Here is a 14,395-nt window from a genome sequence, read left to right on the forward strand (position 1 = left end):
CAAATTGTGTAAAAAATGTAAACAATTCACTTGGGCAACTTACTTTTTTTTAAATAGATTTGTGCACAGTGACACACTTCGAATCTTTGAGAAAAGAAAATGCGACGAGTGAAAAATCTTGCAGCTTTTTCATAGTTCTTTATAATTAGCAAACTCTGTGGGTTAAGGTGCTGGTGGTGAATGAGACTTAATCCATTTGCTTTAGATTAAGTCATTTAGAGATTGCGCGGAACTTGTTGAATTCGGGGAGCGTCGTCGGGCGTCGCTGGAACTTAACCCTCAGTGGCGTAACATGCGTCTCGACGACCTCTTCTAACTTCATCCGACCATCTGCGTACTCACGATATTTGCCCCGCGGCTCAACTCTCTCCATTTCCTGATGCTCCTGAAGCCGAGAGCGCTTTTTGTTTTTTGAATTGGGACGGTTCTTTTGACGGGGACGTGGTGCTGGTCGAGATATTTCAAGAGGAATATTTTCGGCACGCCACTGAGCGGCGTCGCAGTGATATGTGATGGGCCAACGTAATCTGGGTTTTCAGTGCGAGACGTTAATGTGACGGGTGTAGTGAAGACACGCCATGGAGGTCTGCCGGAGGTCCTCGTGGCTTTTGCTGCTTCTTGGAGTTTCGCTTCTCGCCACTACCTTGCAGGGTACGTTTGTCAAAGTTCTCCGGAAAGTGCGACATTTTTCGAAAAAATTTCTTTGAGAAAAGTGCTGTGCGATTCGAAATCTCTTCGGTTGAGTCCGTGGTGGTGTTAAACGATAGTGAACCCCGATATTACCTAAATTACATAATGTGAATGGCAGCCATGATTCCATACATTTTCGTGCTATATAATATGATATGTTATTTTTGGACGATACCGGTTTCTAATAATAAAAATTTTCGCAAATAAACCGATTTCTATAAATAAAAATATTTTACGCTAATGGGGACTAAAAGCTGTTCATTTGTTGAGTAAGAGCTATGCATTATTTTTTTTTTAACTGGAGAACGACCACAAGAGCTGGAAGCTTCGGAAGACCCGAGCCTCGGACCGTTCGCTCCGATGATCAACGCTGCCTCCTCAAAACAGGCTGAAATTTAATATTAAAACATTTTAAATTTAAGAGGTGGCATCAGTATTTAAAAAAAAATGTAAAATCGCTGATCTAAAAGTAGCCAAGTACCTACTGCAACTGACGACATCGGCAAATCGCCAGCAAAGGCTACCCTAGACTGTGTTACCGATTTAGATCAGACACCGACCGTGGATTGAACAATTTCAACTGTAACTGCCCTTGTGCTATGCATTTTATTTTAAACATTTCACCAAATGAAAAAGTACTACTTAAAAATATTTGTCCCAAAAATAACCACAACCTCACGACTAGCATCGTTGAAAAGCATTCGTGTTGTTCCATTTGTCTAATTATATTCAGAAAAAGATATCCGGTAAAGCTTCAGAGGTGGTACTTTGTGGATTAGAAGATAAAACTAATTTTACACGCTATCATATTTTCGATTCCATAATATAAAATCACAGCTGTTTTTATGGACGTTTGCCAACAGATTAAATATCAGATGAATCCATAATTACGCCTGACAAAAAAGTTTCAAGCACCTCGCCACCGACAATTTTTATATCGTTCCTCTATAAAATTATTTTCGTTTTGTAGCTTGTAACATTTGAGTTTGTTTTTAAAGTCGTGCAAGGTGAGGCAGAGTCAGAAGGTCCTTCCGAATCCGAATGCCGGCCTTATATCGAAAAAGCTCTGAAAGAGCTGGAAACAGGAGAAACCGGTACTACAGGGACTCCAGAAACTGGAGACAGTAAAGAAGATGTTCCTACAGTTGAAGTCACTACCGACGACTCCGATCACCAGAAAGGTGAAGGAGATGACGATACTCACGAAGAAGGTACAGAAAGCATCGAAAGCGTCGAAGCCGATCAGAACGTCCCGGACGCGCAACAGTCTGAGTCAGAGGTAAATATTGAAGTTGTCGCCGGGACAGTCTCAACTTGTTTTTATAGGATACTCAAGAAGAAGTGAGCGCTGAAGGAACTGAAACGGAACAAGAGGCGGAAGATACGGTAAGTGCGAACGGTTAATGTTATTTTTCACCGAGGACAAATATACAGGACACCCAAGAAGAAACTGACGGTGGTGAAGAACCAGCAGCGGGAACTTCAGCTGAAAGCGACGATCAACAAACTGAAGAAGGGGGCGAAAGCGAAGAGACTGCAGCTGGCGATGAAGATACAACTGAAACGGGAGCTGACAGTAAAGAACAATCTGTCGAAGCTGAAACGGTTGCGGAAGTTGAAGCTGAACGAACCGAGGAAGATGAAGATACTCAAGAAAGTGTAGAAGAAAAAGGAAGCAAGGATGATGCGGAAACTGAAGATTCGGATGATACCAAAGAAGAAACTGACGACGACACTAAAGAAGAAGGTGATGATACTAAGGAAGAAGGTGATGATACTAAAGAAGAAAGTGATGATACTAAAGAAGAAGGTGATGATACTAAAGAAGAAGGTGATGATACTAAAGAAGAAACTGATGATACTAAGGAGGAAAGTGAAGAAAAAGAAGAAATAACTGGACAACAAAGCAGTCAAGAAACACAGGAGGAAGCTGATCAGACTAAAGAAGAAAGCGGTGAGGGTGAGCAAGGCGAACAGCAAGAAAGCGCGGAAGGAGAGAAGGGAAGTGTCGAAGAAGAACCGAGTGAAAGTGTAGAAGCGCAAGCTAGTCAAGAAGGTGAAGATGAAACCAAAGAAGACGACAAAGACGAAGACGATACCAAAGAAGATGACAAAAACGAAACCGCAGAAGACAAAGACGAAACTGCAGAGGATGATAAAAGTGACACAGCGCAAGATGATAAAAGTGAAATCACGGAGGATGATAAAAGTGACACCAAGGAAGATGAAGATGCCCAAGAGGCAACTGAAGAACAAGAAGGAGGTAGTCCAGAAGCTGAGACACCTGGAGACGCTGATGCGACAAGTGCAGAAAAAGACGACAGTTCTCCTGACGATGCTAAACAAGAAGAAAGCAAAGAAGGTAAGTAGAGATAAGCAGCCAACAGATGTGAAAGATCGTAATAAATCTTAGATGAACCTGCCGGAGATGCCAAGCAAGAAGAGAGAGAAGAAAGTGTCGTAGGTGAAGAGAAAGAGAGTACCGAAGGAGAGACTCAAAGTGCCGAAGGAGACGAAACAGAGAAAACGAGCGACGAGGAAGGCGACTCTGCTTCAGCTCCGGAAGAAGAACTTTCACTCGACATCGAAATTCCGAGCGAACTGAGAGACAGGAGACACGTCGAACATCTTCTCAAACTGGACGACGAGGCGTCCGAAACCGAAAAAATAACCAACCGAGTAGCCGAGATCACGTTGAGAGAACTGAAAAAATTATATGAAAACGCCATCAAACCCTTAGAGGTGTTGTACAAGTATCGAGATTTGAGCAACAGACACTTTGGGGATGCCGAAATCTTTTCCAAACCGCTGATTCTCTTTATGGGACCTTGGAGTGGGGGAAAATCATCGATCATTAATTATTTGTTGGACAACGAGTACAACGAAACGTCACTCAGAACTGGCGCCGAACCGTCGCCTGCGTACTTCAACATTTTGATGTACGGCGAAGAGTCGGAAATTTTGGATGGTACCCAATTAGCCGCCGATTTTACATTTTCTGGTTTACAGAAATTTGGACAAGGTTTGGAGGAGCGACTTCGAGGTGTGAAATTACCGAGCAAGCTATTAGAAAAAGTAATCGTTTCGTGCGGCGACTACTCAAAATAACTCGGTTTTGCTTCCAGGTTAACATAGTTGAAATCCCTGGAATCTTGGAAGTACGAAAACAAGTTTCACGCGTATTTCCTTTCAATGATGCTTGTCAGTGGTTTATTGACAGGGCTGACATAATATTTTTAGTGTACGATCCTTCGAAATTAGATGTGGGGCCCGAAACGGAAGCCATTCTTGACCAACTGAAAGGCAGAGAGCATCAAGTGATTAAGTACAATACGTAAATTGATTTCGTTACGCAACGTCTTTTTTCCCAGAGTCGCATCATCTTGAATAAGGCTGATCAGGTGAAGCCCGAAGAGCTGATGAGAGTTCAGGGAGCCCTGATCTGGAACATTTCTCCTCTGATGTCGTCAGCTCAGCCTCCAGTGATGTACACCACGTCGCTGTGGTCCAGACCGTACGAATCTTGGGCTCCAGTCAGACTGCTGCAAGCCCAAGAGAGAGCGTTTTTGCGAGATTTGAGGACGGCTGTTGACAAACGCATCGAAAATAAAATCGCCAGTGCACGGAGATTTGCGGTAAGAAAAATAAATAGCTTCGAATCAATATACTCAGCGTATTTGTCGTAGGTACGTGTGCGAAACCACGCCAAGATGGTAGACTGTTATTTGACCACCTATTACAACCACAAATCTGTTTTTGGCAATCGCAAGCAAGTAGCCGACGAGATCATCGAACACCCGCAGGACTATCACATTTACGAAGGGCTTTCCACCCTCACGAACATCTCTCGTTACGATCTTCCCGATCCGGACGTGTACAGAGATTTCTTCAAGCTGAACGCGTTGTACGATTTCCAGCAGCTGTCGGCCACGTGTACGTATTTCAGAGGGTGTCCTATCAACAGGTTAGACGTCGCCATAGCCTACGATCTCCCCGAGTTGATCGGAAAACACAAGCGTCTGATGGAGAGTGCTCTGACAGAAGCAAATCAAGCGCCGGTACCGGCCAGTTGAACTGTTTGCCGAGGACCAAGTTTTAAGCCCTCACTTGCAGAAAAATTCTGCACGTAAAAAGACTCTCGACGTCCGAGGACGTCAAGTATCATCTTTTCGCGACATCATTTTTGAGTTATTCATTCTAAATTTTCCCGGTGCTGTCGCAATTCTTCTTACTGGACTGATGTGAAGTGCACAGACAATAGTCAGCCACGCTTCTATAGTCTCCTGCCATGTGTGTTGATCGCATTTAAGAGTTCTTGCAATCGGAGTGTTCATTCAGAAATCGATTTCAAAGAGAGTGGGTTATATGTATTTTTTGACACCAGATGTACAATTCCTTACCAGCTTTACTAAATTTATGACAAGTGTTTCTAATTGTAGTAATGTGTATATTATTTATGTACAAATAATCGACTTTGTAGTGAATAACTTAGTTTTTATTTTCTCATCTTTTTTTTCAATCAGAGAAGAATGTATAACAATGTAAGAAGACATAGGTTAAGTACTTAAATAAAACAATATATTTTCATCCGTTTTATTTTTATCGCCACTTGCTAAACAAATTACTAAACTTGCCAAAAAACATTTTACACGTCGTTAGGTAAAACTCCGATCTCATTATGTTTCTATAAAATACTATTGAGGCCATTCATAAATCATTTAGTTTTCCTAAGAGGGGAGCGTTCGTTTAAAGTTTACACAGTTTTCTTATGAATATTTATAGATATTTATTTCTGTAACAAATTGTGTACAATACATCCAAAAATTAATGTCGGACAATTTAATTTAATTTAGTTACTATGAAGTAGGTAACAATGAAGAATAATTAAAAACTAGGAAAAACAATTTTTAAGTAATAATCGGCCATTTGATTTACATCCCACACGATCAACAAAAAGAGATAAGATGGCTATGAAAAACAAAATATCAGAGAACGTGCGGCGTAACTTTATAAACTATCACTTGCTAATTATGACGTTTAAGTAAATTTTAACCAAAAAAAAAAAAACACCACGGTTTTCACAAGAGGACACAAAATATGCATGGGAGAAATCTATTTTCGAAATGGGAACGAAGAAAATGGTGACTCAATTTATCATACACAACCTTGTTTTTCGAGTTGCGGCAAATTTCTCTTCATCATTGCTGTTAGCTGAAGCTACGCCACGTTTTCAGAAATGTTTTCTACAGTCGTTGATGATATTGTACAAAACCTTATGCTGCTAATCACAAAACTGTAGTTATGGCAACAACAGTTTTAAATGTGAATTTCCTTTGCTCATGATGACATAATTTCATCAATATGGAATGTCAATCAGCGTTGTTCTTTAGAACGCAGTGAACAGTATTAAAAAAGATTACCTAAGAACGAAAACATCACGAGTTAAAATAATATGAACGTAATTACAAAAAAAGGGGAAATCACAAGGAATTTATAACATAAATAAATTTTTTGGCTACCCATTTCAGTACATTTTGTCTTTTTTTTGGCCATACAAAAATATACTTTTACGTTGATCTCATTACGTTTATGTTATTAACACTTAAAGATGAATTAAACGTATTAATTTTTTTATTTGATAAAAGTATTAATGAGTCACTCATGAGCTTTTAATTTTTTTTCCTGGCGGTTCGCCTAGCTCACTACAGTCTGTGTCAGTCGTATATCTTTTAGGAAAACCGATGTACTTGACGGAAGATAACATTTCAATTTTCTCATCCCCCACAGTTTTCCCTTTTTGGATGTAGCAAATTGTAGAATATGTATTGTAACCTTTGTCAATAGTGAGATACTTTTTTTGCAAAAGAAACGAAATAACTGTTTCCGCTTGATATTTGGATATTTTTGGTTTGTTCAAAGTTGAAATTCTCAATTTCTTTGGACCGGTTTGGAACCACCCGTCAAGTAATTTATTTAGTGTTAACTTTTCATCGGCTAAAGTGGCTTGGTCTATCAGTAAATGAAGATCAGCGCATGCGCTCCTCAAGTCGTAGTAAGCAAAGTTGTTGTCACCAGTTTTACAGTGATCACACATCTGATTGCAGTGACTCTTGTCCCACACTTCCTCAAAGTGTGTGGCTATAATGGCGCGTCTACAACTAAGATTATGTTTGTGTTAAAGTTGCTTAAAATGTGGAGACTTTACCTTCTCTGATCTAAGCAATATTCTAATACTGAAAGTGCTTTCTTCTCATCCAAAACTGAAGACACCATACCCAGGACTTTGAAGTAATCATTCAAACTAAATAAAATTGTGCAATCCGCGACTTTACCATCTCTACCAGCTCTTCCACTTTCTTGATAAAGACTTTCCATGCTTCTAGGAATTGTGTGATGAATTACAAAGCGCACGTCTGGTTTATCTGAGAATTACAAATAATTGCAATTTTTTTTAACAATAGTTAGTAAATTACCAATTCCCATGCCAAATGCTATTGTTGCAATAACAGCCTGATAAGACTTTTCCAACCATTTTTTGTGAATTTCTTTCTTTTGGTGAGGCTCAAGTTGTGCATGATATGGAGCTACCTTAAGACCTCTAGCTTTCAAATCTACAGCCAAATTAACACTGTCATTTATGGTAGTGGTGTAAATAATTCCTGTCTGATGCACATAATCCTCTTTTAATAATTTTTCTAAATAATCCAACACTGCTTCTTTTGTTGATGGTTTAGATAATACCTTGTAAAAAAGATTTGGTCTATTGAAAGGTGCTGTAATTATCATACAATTTTCAAGACTCAACATTGTTTGGATATCTGTTAAAACAGACATTGTTGCAGTAGCAGTTAAGCCAATAAAAGGTACTTTAGCTAGCATTGGCCTGACCAAACCCAAATAACCATAGTCAGGTCGGAAATCATGTCCCCAAGTGGAGCAACAGTGGACTTCATCTTTAACAAATGAAATTATTTTTTTAATAGCAATGTACAAAAACTTACCAATTGCTACCCGTGCAATTCTATTAGTTTCATAACATTTCTTTAAATTAGACATGAACCTTTTACTTTTGGCAATCCATTCAGGAGTCACATATAATAATTTTAAAGGTGAAGTTTTATCACTCATCTGCTCATAGATAATTTTAACTTCTTCTTTTGTAGTGCTAGAATGGATAGTCTTTCCATTTATGCCAAATCTCTTAAGAGCTATTAGTTGATCTTCTATAAGTGATATTAAGGGACAAACTATTAAAGAGAATCCTGAATCAACAAGTGCTGGTAGCTGATAAACTAATGACTTTCCACCACCTGTTGGCATAACAAGAAGTACATCTTTTTTTGATAATGTTGCATTAATTGCAGCCAGCTGCTTGGGGCGAAAAAAATCAAAATGGAATTTCTCTTTGACCAATTTTTTTATAGTGTCTGACCACTTAAACTGACGTTCTATCCATTCACTGTTCAAATTACGATTTGTTGCTTCAATTTTATGTTTATTTTCTTGATCACATCTTGATCTTTTTAAAGTTTTTAATTTATTTGAAGCCTTTGAATATTGCTTCTTAACGTCTTCAAGTTCTTGTTCCAACTTTTTCACTTTCTTAAATAATTTTGAGCACTCGCTTTCGACCGTTTCTAATTCCTTATCAATTTGTTCCTCTTGCGAGTCCATCTTTTTCTAAAAACGATCATGATTTAATTTAAATTTTGAAAATCACACCTAACCTTCTTCGGAAGATTAATTTGGTTACCAACTAAACAACTAAATTGCAAAATTGTTTCTGGTGAAAACAGTGCTGCCACTTTTGCATTATTCCTAACTTCGTTCAAGCCAAATCATTGCATTGCGGTAAAATTAGCAACAAAACAGTGACGTACGTGGAGGCTGGAGGTAAGCAACTATAGAAAAAAGTGAGTTTTTTTTAATTCAGTTAAATAAATTAATTCGAATTAAACAAAGTGAATACATTATTTAACTGCGAAGCGTTTTTGTTGAAATTATTTTTGTACGGTTTGTAATTTGAAAATTTGCTGATGTGGGCTTTAATTTTAAGGTTATATTGGAATAAGATTTATCCCACTGTCTTTATCCGTGATTCTATTTTTAACAAGAATGATAAAGCATTGTTTTGTTAATCCTTAGGCATTAGTAAATTATGACAGATTTACCAACTGAACTTGAATTTCCTCTCTGGGGCTTATTACCAAAGAAGGAAACAGGAGTTGTTACGTTCACTACTAAGCATCCTGAATATGATGGAAGAGGTACTGTAATAGCAATTTTTGATTCAGGAGTTGATCCAGGAGCACCTGGTTTGCAGGTATGATTATGAAAATATGTACTGCTAAGTGTACCTGTTCAGTACACAATGCTACTTAATTACTAAGTGTACCTGTGTATGCTTAGAAGTTAAGTAGCATTGTGTACTGAACAGGTACACTTAGTAGTTATTTTGTCATTACCTATTTCAGCTTTTTGTAGAAAACATCTGATGGAAAAATTAAAGTAATTCACAGGTTTGACTGTAGTGGCTGTGGAGATGTTAACACTAGTACGATTGTACAACCAACTGATTCAGTTATAACAGGACTCACTGGTAGAAAACTTAAAGTAATGAAATATCAAGTGATGTAAATAACTTTAGTAATATATTTGCCAACAGATTCCTGCTCAATGGAAAAATCCCACAAACAACTATAGAATAGGTGTGAAACATGCCTACGACTTGTATCCTGAAAGACTGCAAGAGCGTATGGCATCTGAATACAAGGAGAAAAAATGGGATGAATATCACAGAAAATCAGTAGCTGAAGCAAACAGACAACTAATCGAATTTGATTCAAAACACACAAGTTTGTTATATCATGTGTAAAGAAAAGTAGAATTATTTGTTTTTTTAAGGTTCAAGCTTGTCAGACACGGAGAAGCTTACAAAAGAAGATCTTGAAGCTAAATTGGAAATATTGACGACCAGCGAGAAGAAATTCCACGACGCAGGTCCTGTTTACGACTGCGTTCTCTTTCACGATGGCGAGAAGTGGCAGTGTTGTGTGGACACAACAGAGCAAGGAGACCTCGAACGATGCCATGTTCTAGGAGAATACAGTCTCACTCACGAATATTTTCCTTTAACGTCTTCAGACAAACTGAATTTTAGCATGAACGTACACGATAACGGGAACATTTTGGAATTAGTAGGTCTATGCTGTAGGTGTCATAATTTGTGATAATACGTTTAGTAATGAGCGCGATTTTAGCAAGTCACGGCACTCACGTCGCCTCAATCGCTTCTGCGTTTTTTCCGGATTGTCCGCAAGAGTGCGGTGTCGCACCTGGGGCGCAAATTGCCTCATTCACTATCGGCGATGGTCGATTAGGCTCGATGGAAACTGGTACCGCACTGGTCAGAGCCATAATCAAATTAATGGAGTTATCAAAGGAACAAAAAATTCATGTAATTAACATGAGCTACGGCGAGCATGCGCACTTCTCAGATGCCGGGTAAGGTTCCTGGTGTAAGATGCAAATTAAAAGCCCGACAGACGCTGAATTGATTAAGATTTATGCGTCAGAGATGCAGATGTGGTCATGCCATTGGACTTTGTCCTTTGGAGGTAAATGACCGCGTTTAGAGAAGAATGCACTGGATTTGTGGACAAAATTTACGCGTTCGTTTTATCAGTATAAGATGTTTAATAAATTTTAATTTTGTTGTTGACGTCTATGTTGAAGTTCAATACGATTTATAAAAAGGCGGCTGTGGAAAACAAAACTTGTGAAAACGTGACGTCACTTCATCGTACTGAGCGGTGATGAAGGCGTTAAACGAGTCAAAATACAAAGGCAGGTGATTGTTTGGTTGCATATGCGTTCGTTTTCTTCGTTCCCACTTCGAAAATTGGACACTTGTCATGACTATTTTCAGTCTTCGGATGAAAACCATTTTTTAAATAAAATCTAGGTAAATGTCACAATTGACAGGTGACAGTTAATTAAGTTACCTGCTTGTTTTCAGAAATTCTGATTTCCATGGCCGTTCTTGTATTTTTTGTTGATCGTATTGTAGTGTTTGTAAAAATAATTCAGTTTATGAACAAATAATATTAATACGGTCAAGAGTTCCATCATGTTTGTATTGAAGAGGAATTAAAATAAAATCTCCAAGAACTTGGGAATGTTTGAAACATTCTGAAGTAAAAACTGTTTCTAGGCGAATAGGAGAATTGATGAACGAAGTAGTAAATAAATATGGCGTGATATGGGTTGCATCTGCTGGAAATCACGGTCCAGCGCTAAGCACAATCGGTACTCCTCCAGATATAAGCCAGGAAACTATCATAGGTGTTGGAGCATATGTATCACCTGAGATGATGGTGGCCGCATATTCCATGCGTCAGAAACTACCAGGTTTATAAAATACAAAAATCTGTGCACCTATTAACGTTTACAAATTTAAGAAATGCCTTTTACTTGGTCGTCTCGGGGTCCATGTATAGATGGAGGAATTGGTGTAACTGTGTGTGCCCCAGGGGGCGCTGTGACCTCGGTTCCTAACTGCACACTTCGGTACTCGCAATTGATGAACGGTACTTCAATGGCGTCTCCACACGTTGCCGGTGCTGTTAGTATAATATTGTCAGGGCTTATGCGACTGGACTGTCCTTATTCGCCATTCAGTGTTAAGCGAGCTATAGAAAATACAGCTTTTATATTGCCAGATGTCGAAGTATTTGCTCAAGGAAGTGGTTTACTTCAAGTAGATAAATGTTTCGATTTCTTAGTTCAACATAAAGAGGTTCCAGAACGCGACATTCGGTTTCATGTCAGTTGTGGATCGTCCAATTCCAAAGGAATTTACTTGAGATCGAAACCCACAAATACTTGTTCCTCTTATAACATCTCGGTAGAGCCGCACTTTTTAGATTCGGATAACGTAGCAGCTGACGTTAAAATTAATTTCAACATGAAGTTAGCTTTAGTTTGTAACGCTTCGTACGTGAGTTGTCCAACTCATTTAGACTTATCGAACGCGAGTAGAGTGTTTGCTATTAAAGTCGATCCAACTGCATTATCTGTTGGTGTTCACAGTACGTTTATTAGCGCATTCGATGTACAATCTGTCGCAAAGGGACCTGTTTTTAAAATACCCATAACTGTAATACAACCCTACGAGATTGCATCATCCAAACATGCAGTTTCGTTCACTTCGGTTCTTTTCAAACCGAATTCAATCAAAAGGCACTTTTTGGTGGTCCCACATTTCGCTACGTGGGCCGTTCTGCGCATGTCTTCGACAGATCCAAAAGGCGTTGGAAGATTCGTGGTCCACACCATGCATTTGTTGCCCAAACAGAGCTGCAAAACTTTAGAATCCAATAAAGCCGTTACCGTCACTTCAAATGTTGACTCCATTATTAGTTTTCAAGTTCGAAGTAATGTTGTGTTAGAAGTTGCAATCGCCAAGTATTGGGCCAATCTAGGAGACCTTAATTTAGATTATTCGATATCTTTCCACGGAATCAAACCAAATCAAGAATCGATCATGATGCACGCAGCAGATGGCATTCACTCACTCGAAGTTACTTCTTTACAAGGAGAAGAAATTCTACCATCAATCACTTTGAAAAATTCCGTCCAAATTTTAAAGTAATGTGCCGCCAGCGAAAATGATCGCTTTTATTGTTGAGTTATTTCACAGACCGAATGAAGGAAAAGTTTCACCTCTCACTTCAAGGGACGTGATACCACCCAGTCGTCAAATTTATGAATTGCTTTTGGTGTACAGTTTCACGCTAACCAAATCAACAGAAGTATCGCCGAATGTAGCGCTACTAAGCGACGTTTTGTACGAATCTGAGTTTGAATCACAGCTTTGGATGCTTTTCGATTCCAACAAGCAACTTTTGGGTTGCGGTGATGCTTACCCTTCAAAGGTATATTATACAGTAATCTTGCAACAGCGAACATCATGCCCTTTAATTTCCAGTATTCCATAAAATTAGAAAAAGGTGACTACGTCATTAGGTTACATGTAAGACACGAAAAAAAGGAGTACCTCGACAAACTTTCCGACGTTCCTCTTCTCCTTCAACAAAAATTGAGTAACGCTATCAATTTAGACGTGTACAACAGCTACTTGCAAGCAATAGTTGCCGGTAAAAAAGCGAACGTGAGTCACGGATTGCATTCCACAGTGATGCCATTTTACATCGCCCCCTTACCAGCAGACAAGTACGCCGCTTCGCGCACCGCATCTCTTGTACTCACGAAAATTTCTAGATTTGTAGCGAAGTCCAACAATCCAGCACAGTTACTGACAGGGTACATCAGTTACTGCAAAGACGACTTGGGTAAAAAAGTTGATTCGCATCCGTTTAAGTATGTGCTCCTCGAAGGCTCGTCAAAAAAATCTTCAAATGGCACTAACAACAGTTCCGATAAGTCCAAACTTGACGAGTGCAAGGAAGCAGTGAGAGATCTCAAGACACAGTTTTTGGGGAAAATGGGTAAGTGCGCGGGTGGCGAAAGTTTTTGTCGCTTAACGCAAGTCGTAGATGTCGCCAATGCCGAGAAACTCTACGAGGAATATACTGGCGAGTTCCCCGATCATCTACCTCTGCACACTGCGTTTTTGCAAGTTTTGGATCCCTTGGATGTTAAAAGAGCCCTCCCGAATTTGGCATCCAGGAGTTTTCAGTTTACCAAGGACACTCAAAACAAAATTACATCTGTTTGCGATAAAGCACTGGAGAGCTTAAACGAAGAATCGATTCTGGCGTTCACCGCTATGAAGGCGGATTTGCGTCCCGACGCATCGAAAATAAAAACGTCTGTTTTTGTGTGAATTTTTTCCACCCGTTATCAACGTACTTTTTAGGGCAATGGATCAGAAGAAAAACATCTACCTGGAGTGCTTGTGTCGCAAAGGTATTGCTTTGTGTCGACTGTATTTTCTCGAGGAGACCAACAAAAGCGAAATACTGGAGTCGGTTTCGAAAATTTGGAAGAGTTTTGTGCGTTTCGTTGACCCAAGCGATTCGAAGGTATTGTTTTGTGATTTTTTATTTGTGATCATTACCGATGTGTTGTAGGTCGTAACGTCGTATATTATTTATTTTATGTTGTGGCACGCCAAAGTGTACAAGCAGTTTGGGCGGTTGTTAAAATACGCCATCAGATTACAGGATGAAAGGCCGAGTAAAGAGCTCGAAGAGAAGATAATTGAATTATACAAGTTGAACGAGTGGGAATATCTGGCTTCACATTTTTTAAGAAATTTACCTTCAAAATTCCCCTCTGCGTATAGGCCATTTTAAATAATTAATATATCCAAATTAAGCAATGTTTAGTATTTTAATGTTATCAATTGCATTTAGCATAATTATTTTATTTTGTGTTACGGGTAGTTGTTATGTTTGTTCTGTTTCCAAAAATTTAAATTACTTTTATTAAGTATGTATTCCGACAAAGCTTTTGAGAGAATGTTATATTTGTTCTGTTTCCAAAAATTTAAATTACTTTTATTATGTATTCCGACAAAGCTTTTGAGAGAATGGGCACGATTTACGATAGTGTAAATTAATGCATGCTTATTTTTCCTGAGAAAGTGATTATCAATTCATATTATTTCTTGTTACCTGTGCTGTTGGAGTGAACTTAATTAAAATTATGAAGTATTTTTTGTTTTCATTTCAAATTCGTA

The 14,395-nt window shown here is 38.8% G+C and overlaps 3 protein-coding genes across 6 annotated transcripts; 2 read left to right on the forward strand and 1 right to left on the reverse strand.

Annotated features, from left to right (window-relative positions):
• The first annotated feature begins 491 nt into the window (after positions 1–491).
• On the forward strand, positions 492–5,277 carry LOC138139621 (midasin). Its single transcript, XM_069059967.1, has 8 exons — positions 492–651; positions 1,689–1,969; positions 2,017–2,076; positions 2,125–3,052; positions 3,104–3,765; positions 3,816–4,007; positions 4,062–4,325; positions 4,377–5,277. Exons 1-8 carry the CDS (start codon positions 579–581, stop codon positions 4,761–4,763), a joined length of 2,847 nt encoding a protein of 948 aa, XP_068916068.1. The 5' UTR covers positions 492–578; the 3' UTR covers positions 4,764–5,277.
• Positions 5,278–5,941: 664 nt separating this feature from the next.
• Positions 5,942–9,174, reverse strand: LOC138139623 (ATP-dependent DNA helicase Q1-like). 2 transcript variants are annotated; one of them, XM_069059969.1, is made up of 5 exons: positions 9,156–9,174; positions 7,692–8,370; positions 7,164–7,643; positions 6,896–7,112; positions 5,942–6,848 (listed from the first exon to the last, which is right to left on the reverse strand). In XM_069059969.1, exons 2-5 carry the CDS (start codon positions 8,362–8,364, stop codon positions 6,350–6,352), a joined length of 1,869 nt encoding a protein of 622 aa, XP_068916070.1. In that variant the 5' UTR covers positions 8,365–8,370; positions 9,156–9,174; the 3' UTR covers positions 5,942–6,349. The 2 variants fall into 2 exon arrangements, with proteins under 2 accessions (XP_068916070.1, XP_068916071.1); XM_069059970.1 differs by lacking the exon at positions 9,156–9,174 and adding an exon at positions 8,418–8,470.
• Positions 8,448–14,371, forward strand: TppII (Tripeptidyl-peptidase II). 3 transcript variants are annotated; one of them, XM_069059959.1, is made up of 14 exons: positions 8,448–8,583; positions 8,836–9,013; positions 9,175–9,303; positions 9,356–9,545; positions 9,595–9,900; positions 9,951–10,194; positions 10,904–11,100; positions 11,151–12,339; positions 12,392–12,626; positions 12,680–12,924; positions 12,973–13,199; positions 13,248–13,521; positions 13,571–13,736; positions 13,785–14,371. In XM_069059959.1, exons 2-14 carry the CDS (start codon positions 8,849–8,851, stop codon positions 14,007–14,009), a joined length of 3,792 nt encoding a protein of 1,263 aa, XP_068916060.1. In that variant the 5' UTR covers positions 8,448–8,583; positions 8,836–8,848; the 3' UTR covers positions 14,010–14,371. The 3 variants fall into 3 exon arrangements, with proteins under 3 accessions (XP_068916060.1, XP_068916059.1, XP_068916062.1); XM_069059958.1 differs by having other exon boundaries at positions 8,491–8,603; XM_069059961.1 differs by lacking the exon at positions 8,448–8,583 and having other exon boundaries at positions 8,875–9,013; positions 9,165–9,303.
• Positions 14,372–14,395: the final 24 nt, after the last annotated feature.

The sequence above is a fragment of the Tenebrio molitor genome, chromosome X (assembly GCF_963966145.1).
Source record: "Tenebrio molitor chromosome X, icTenMoli1.1, whole genome shotgun sequence".
Classification (NCBI taxonomy): domain Eukaryota; kingdom Metazoa; phylum Arthropoda; class Insecta; order Coleoptera; family Tenebrionidae; genus Tenebrio; species Tenebrio molitor.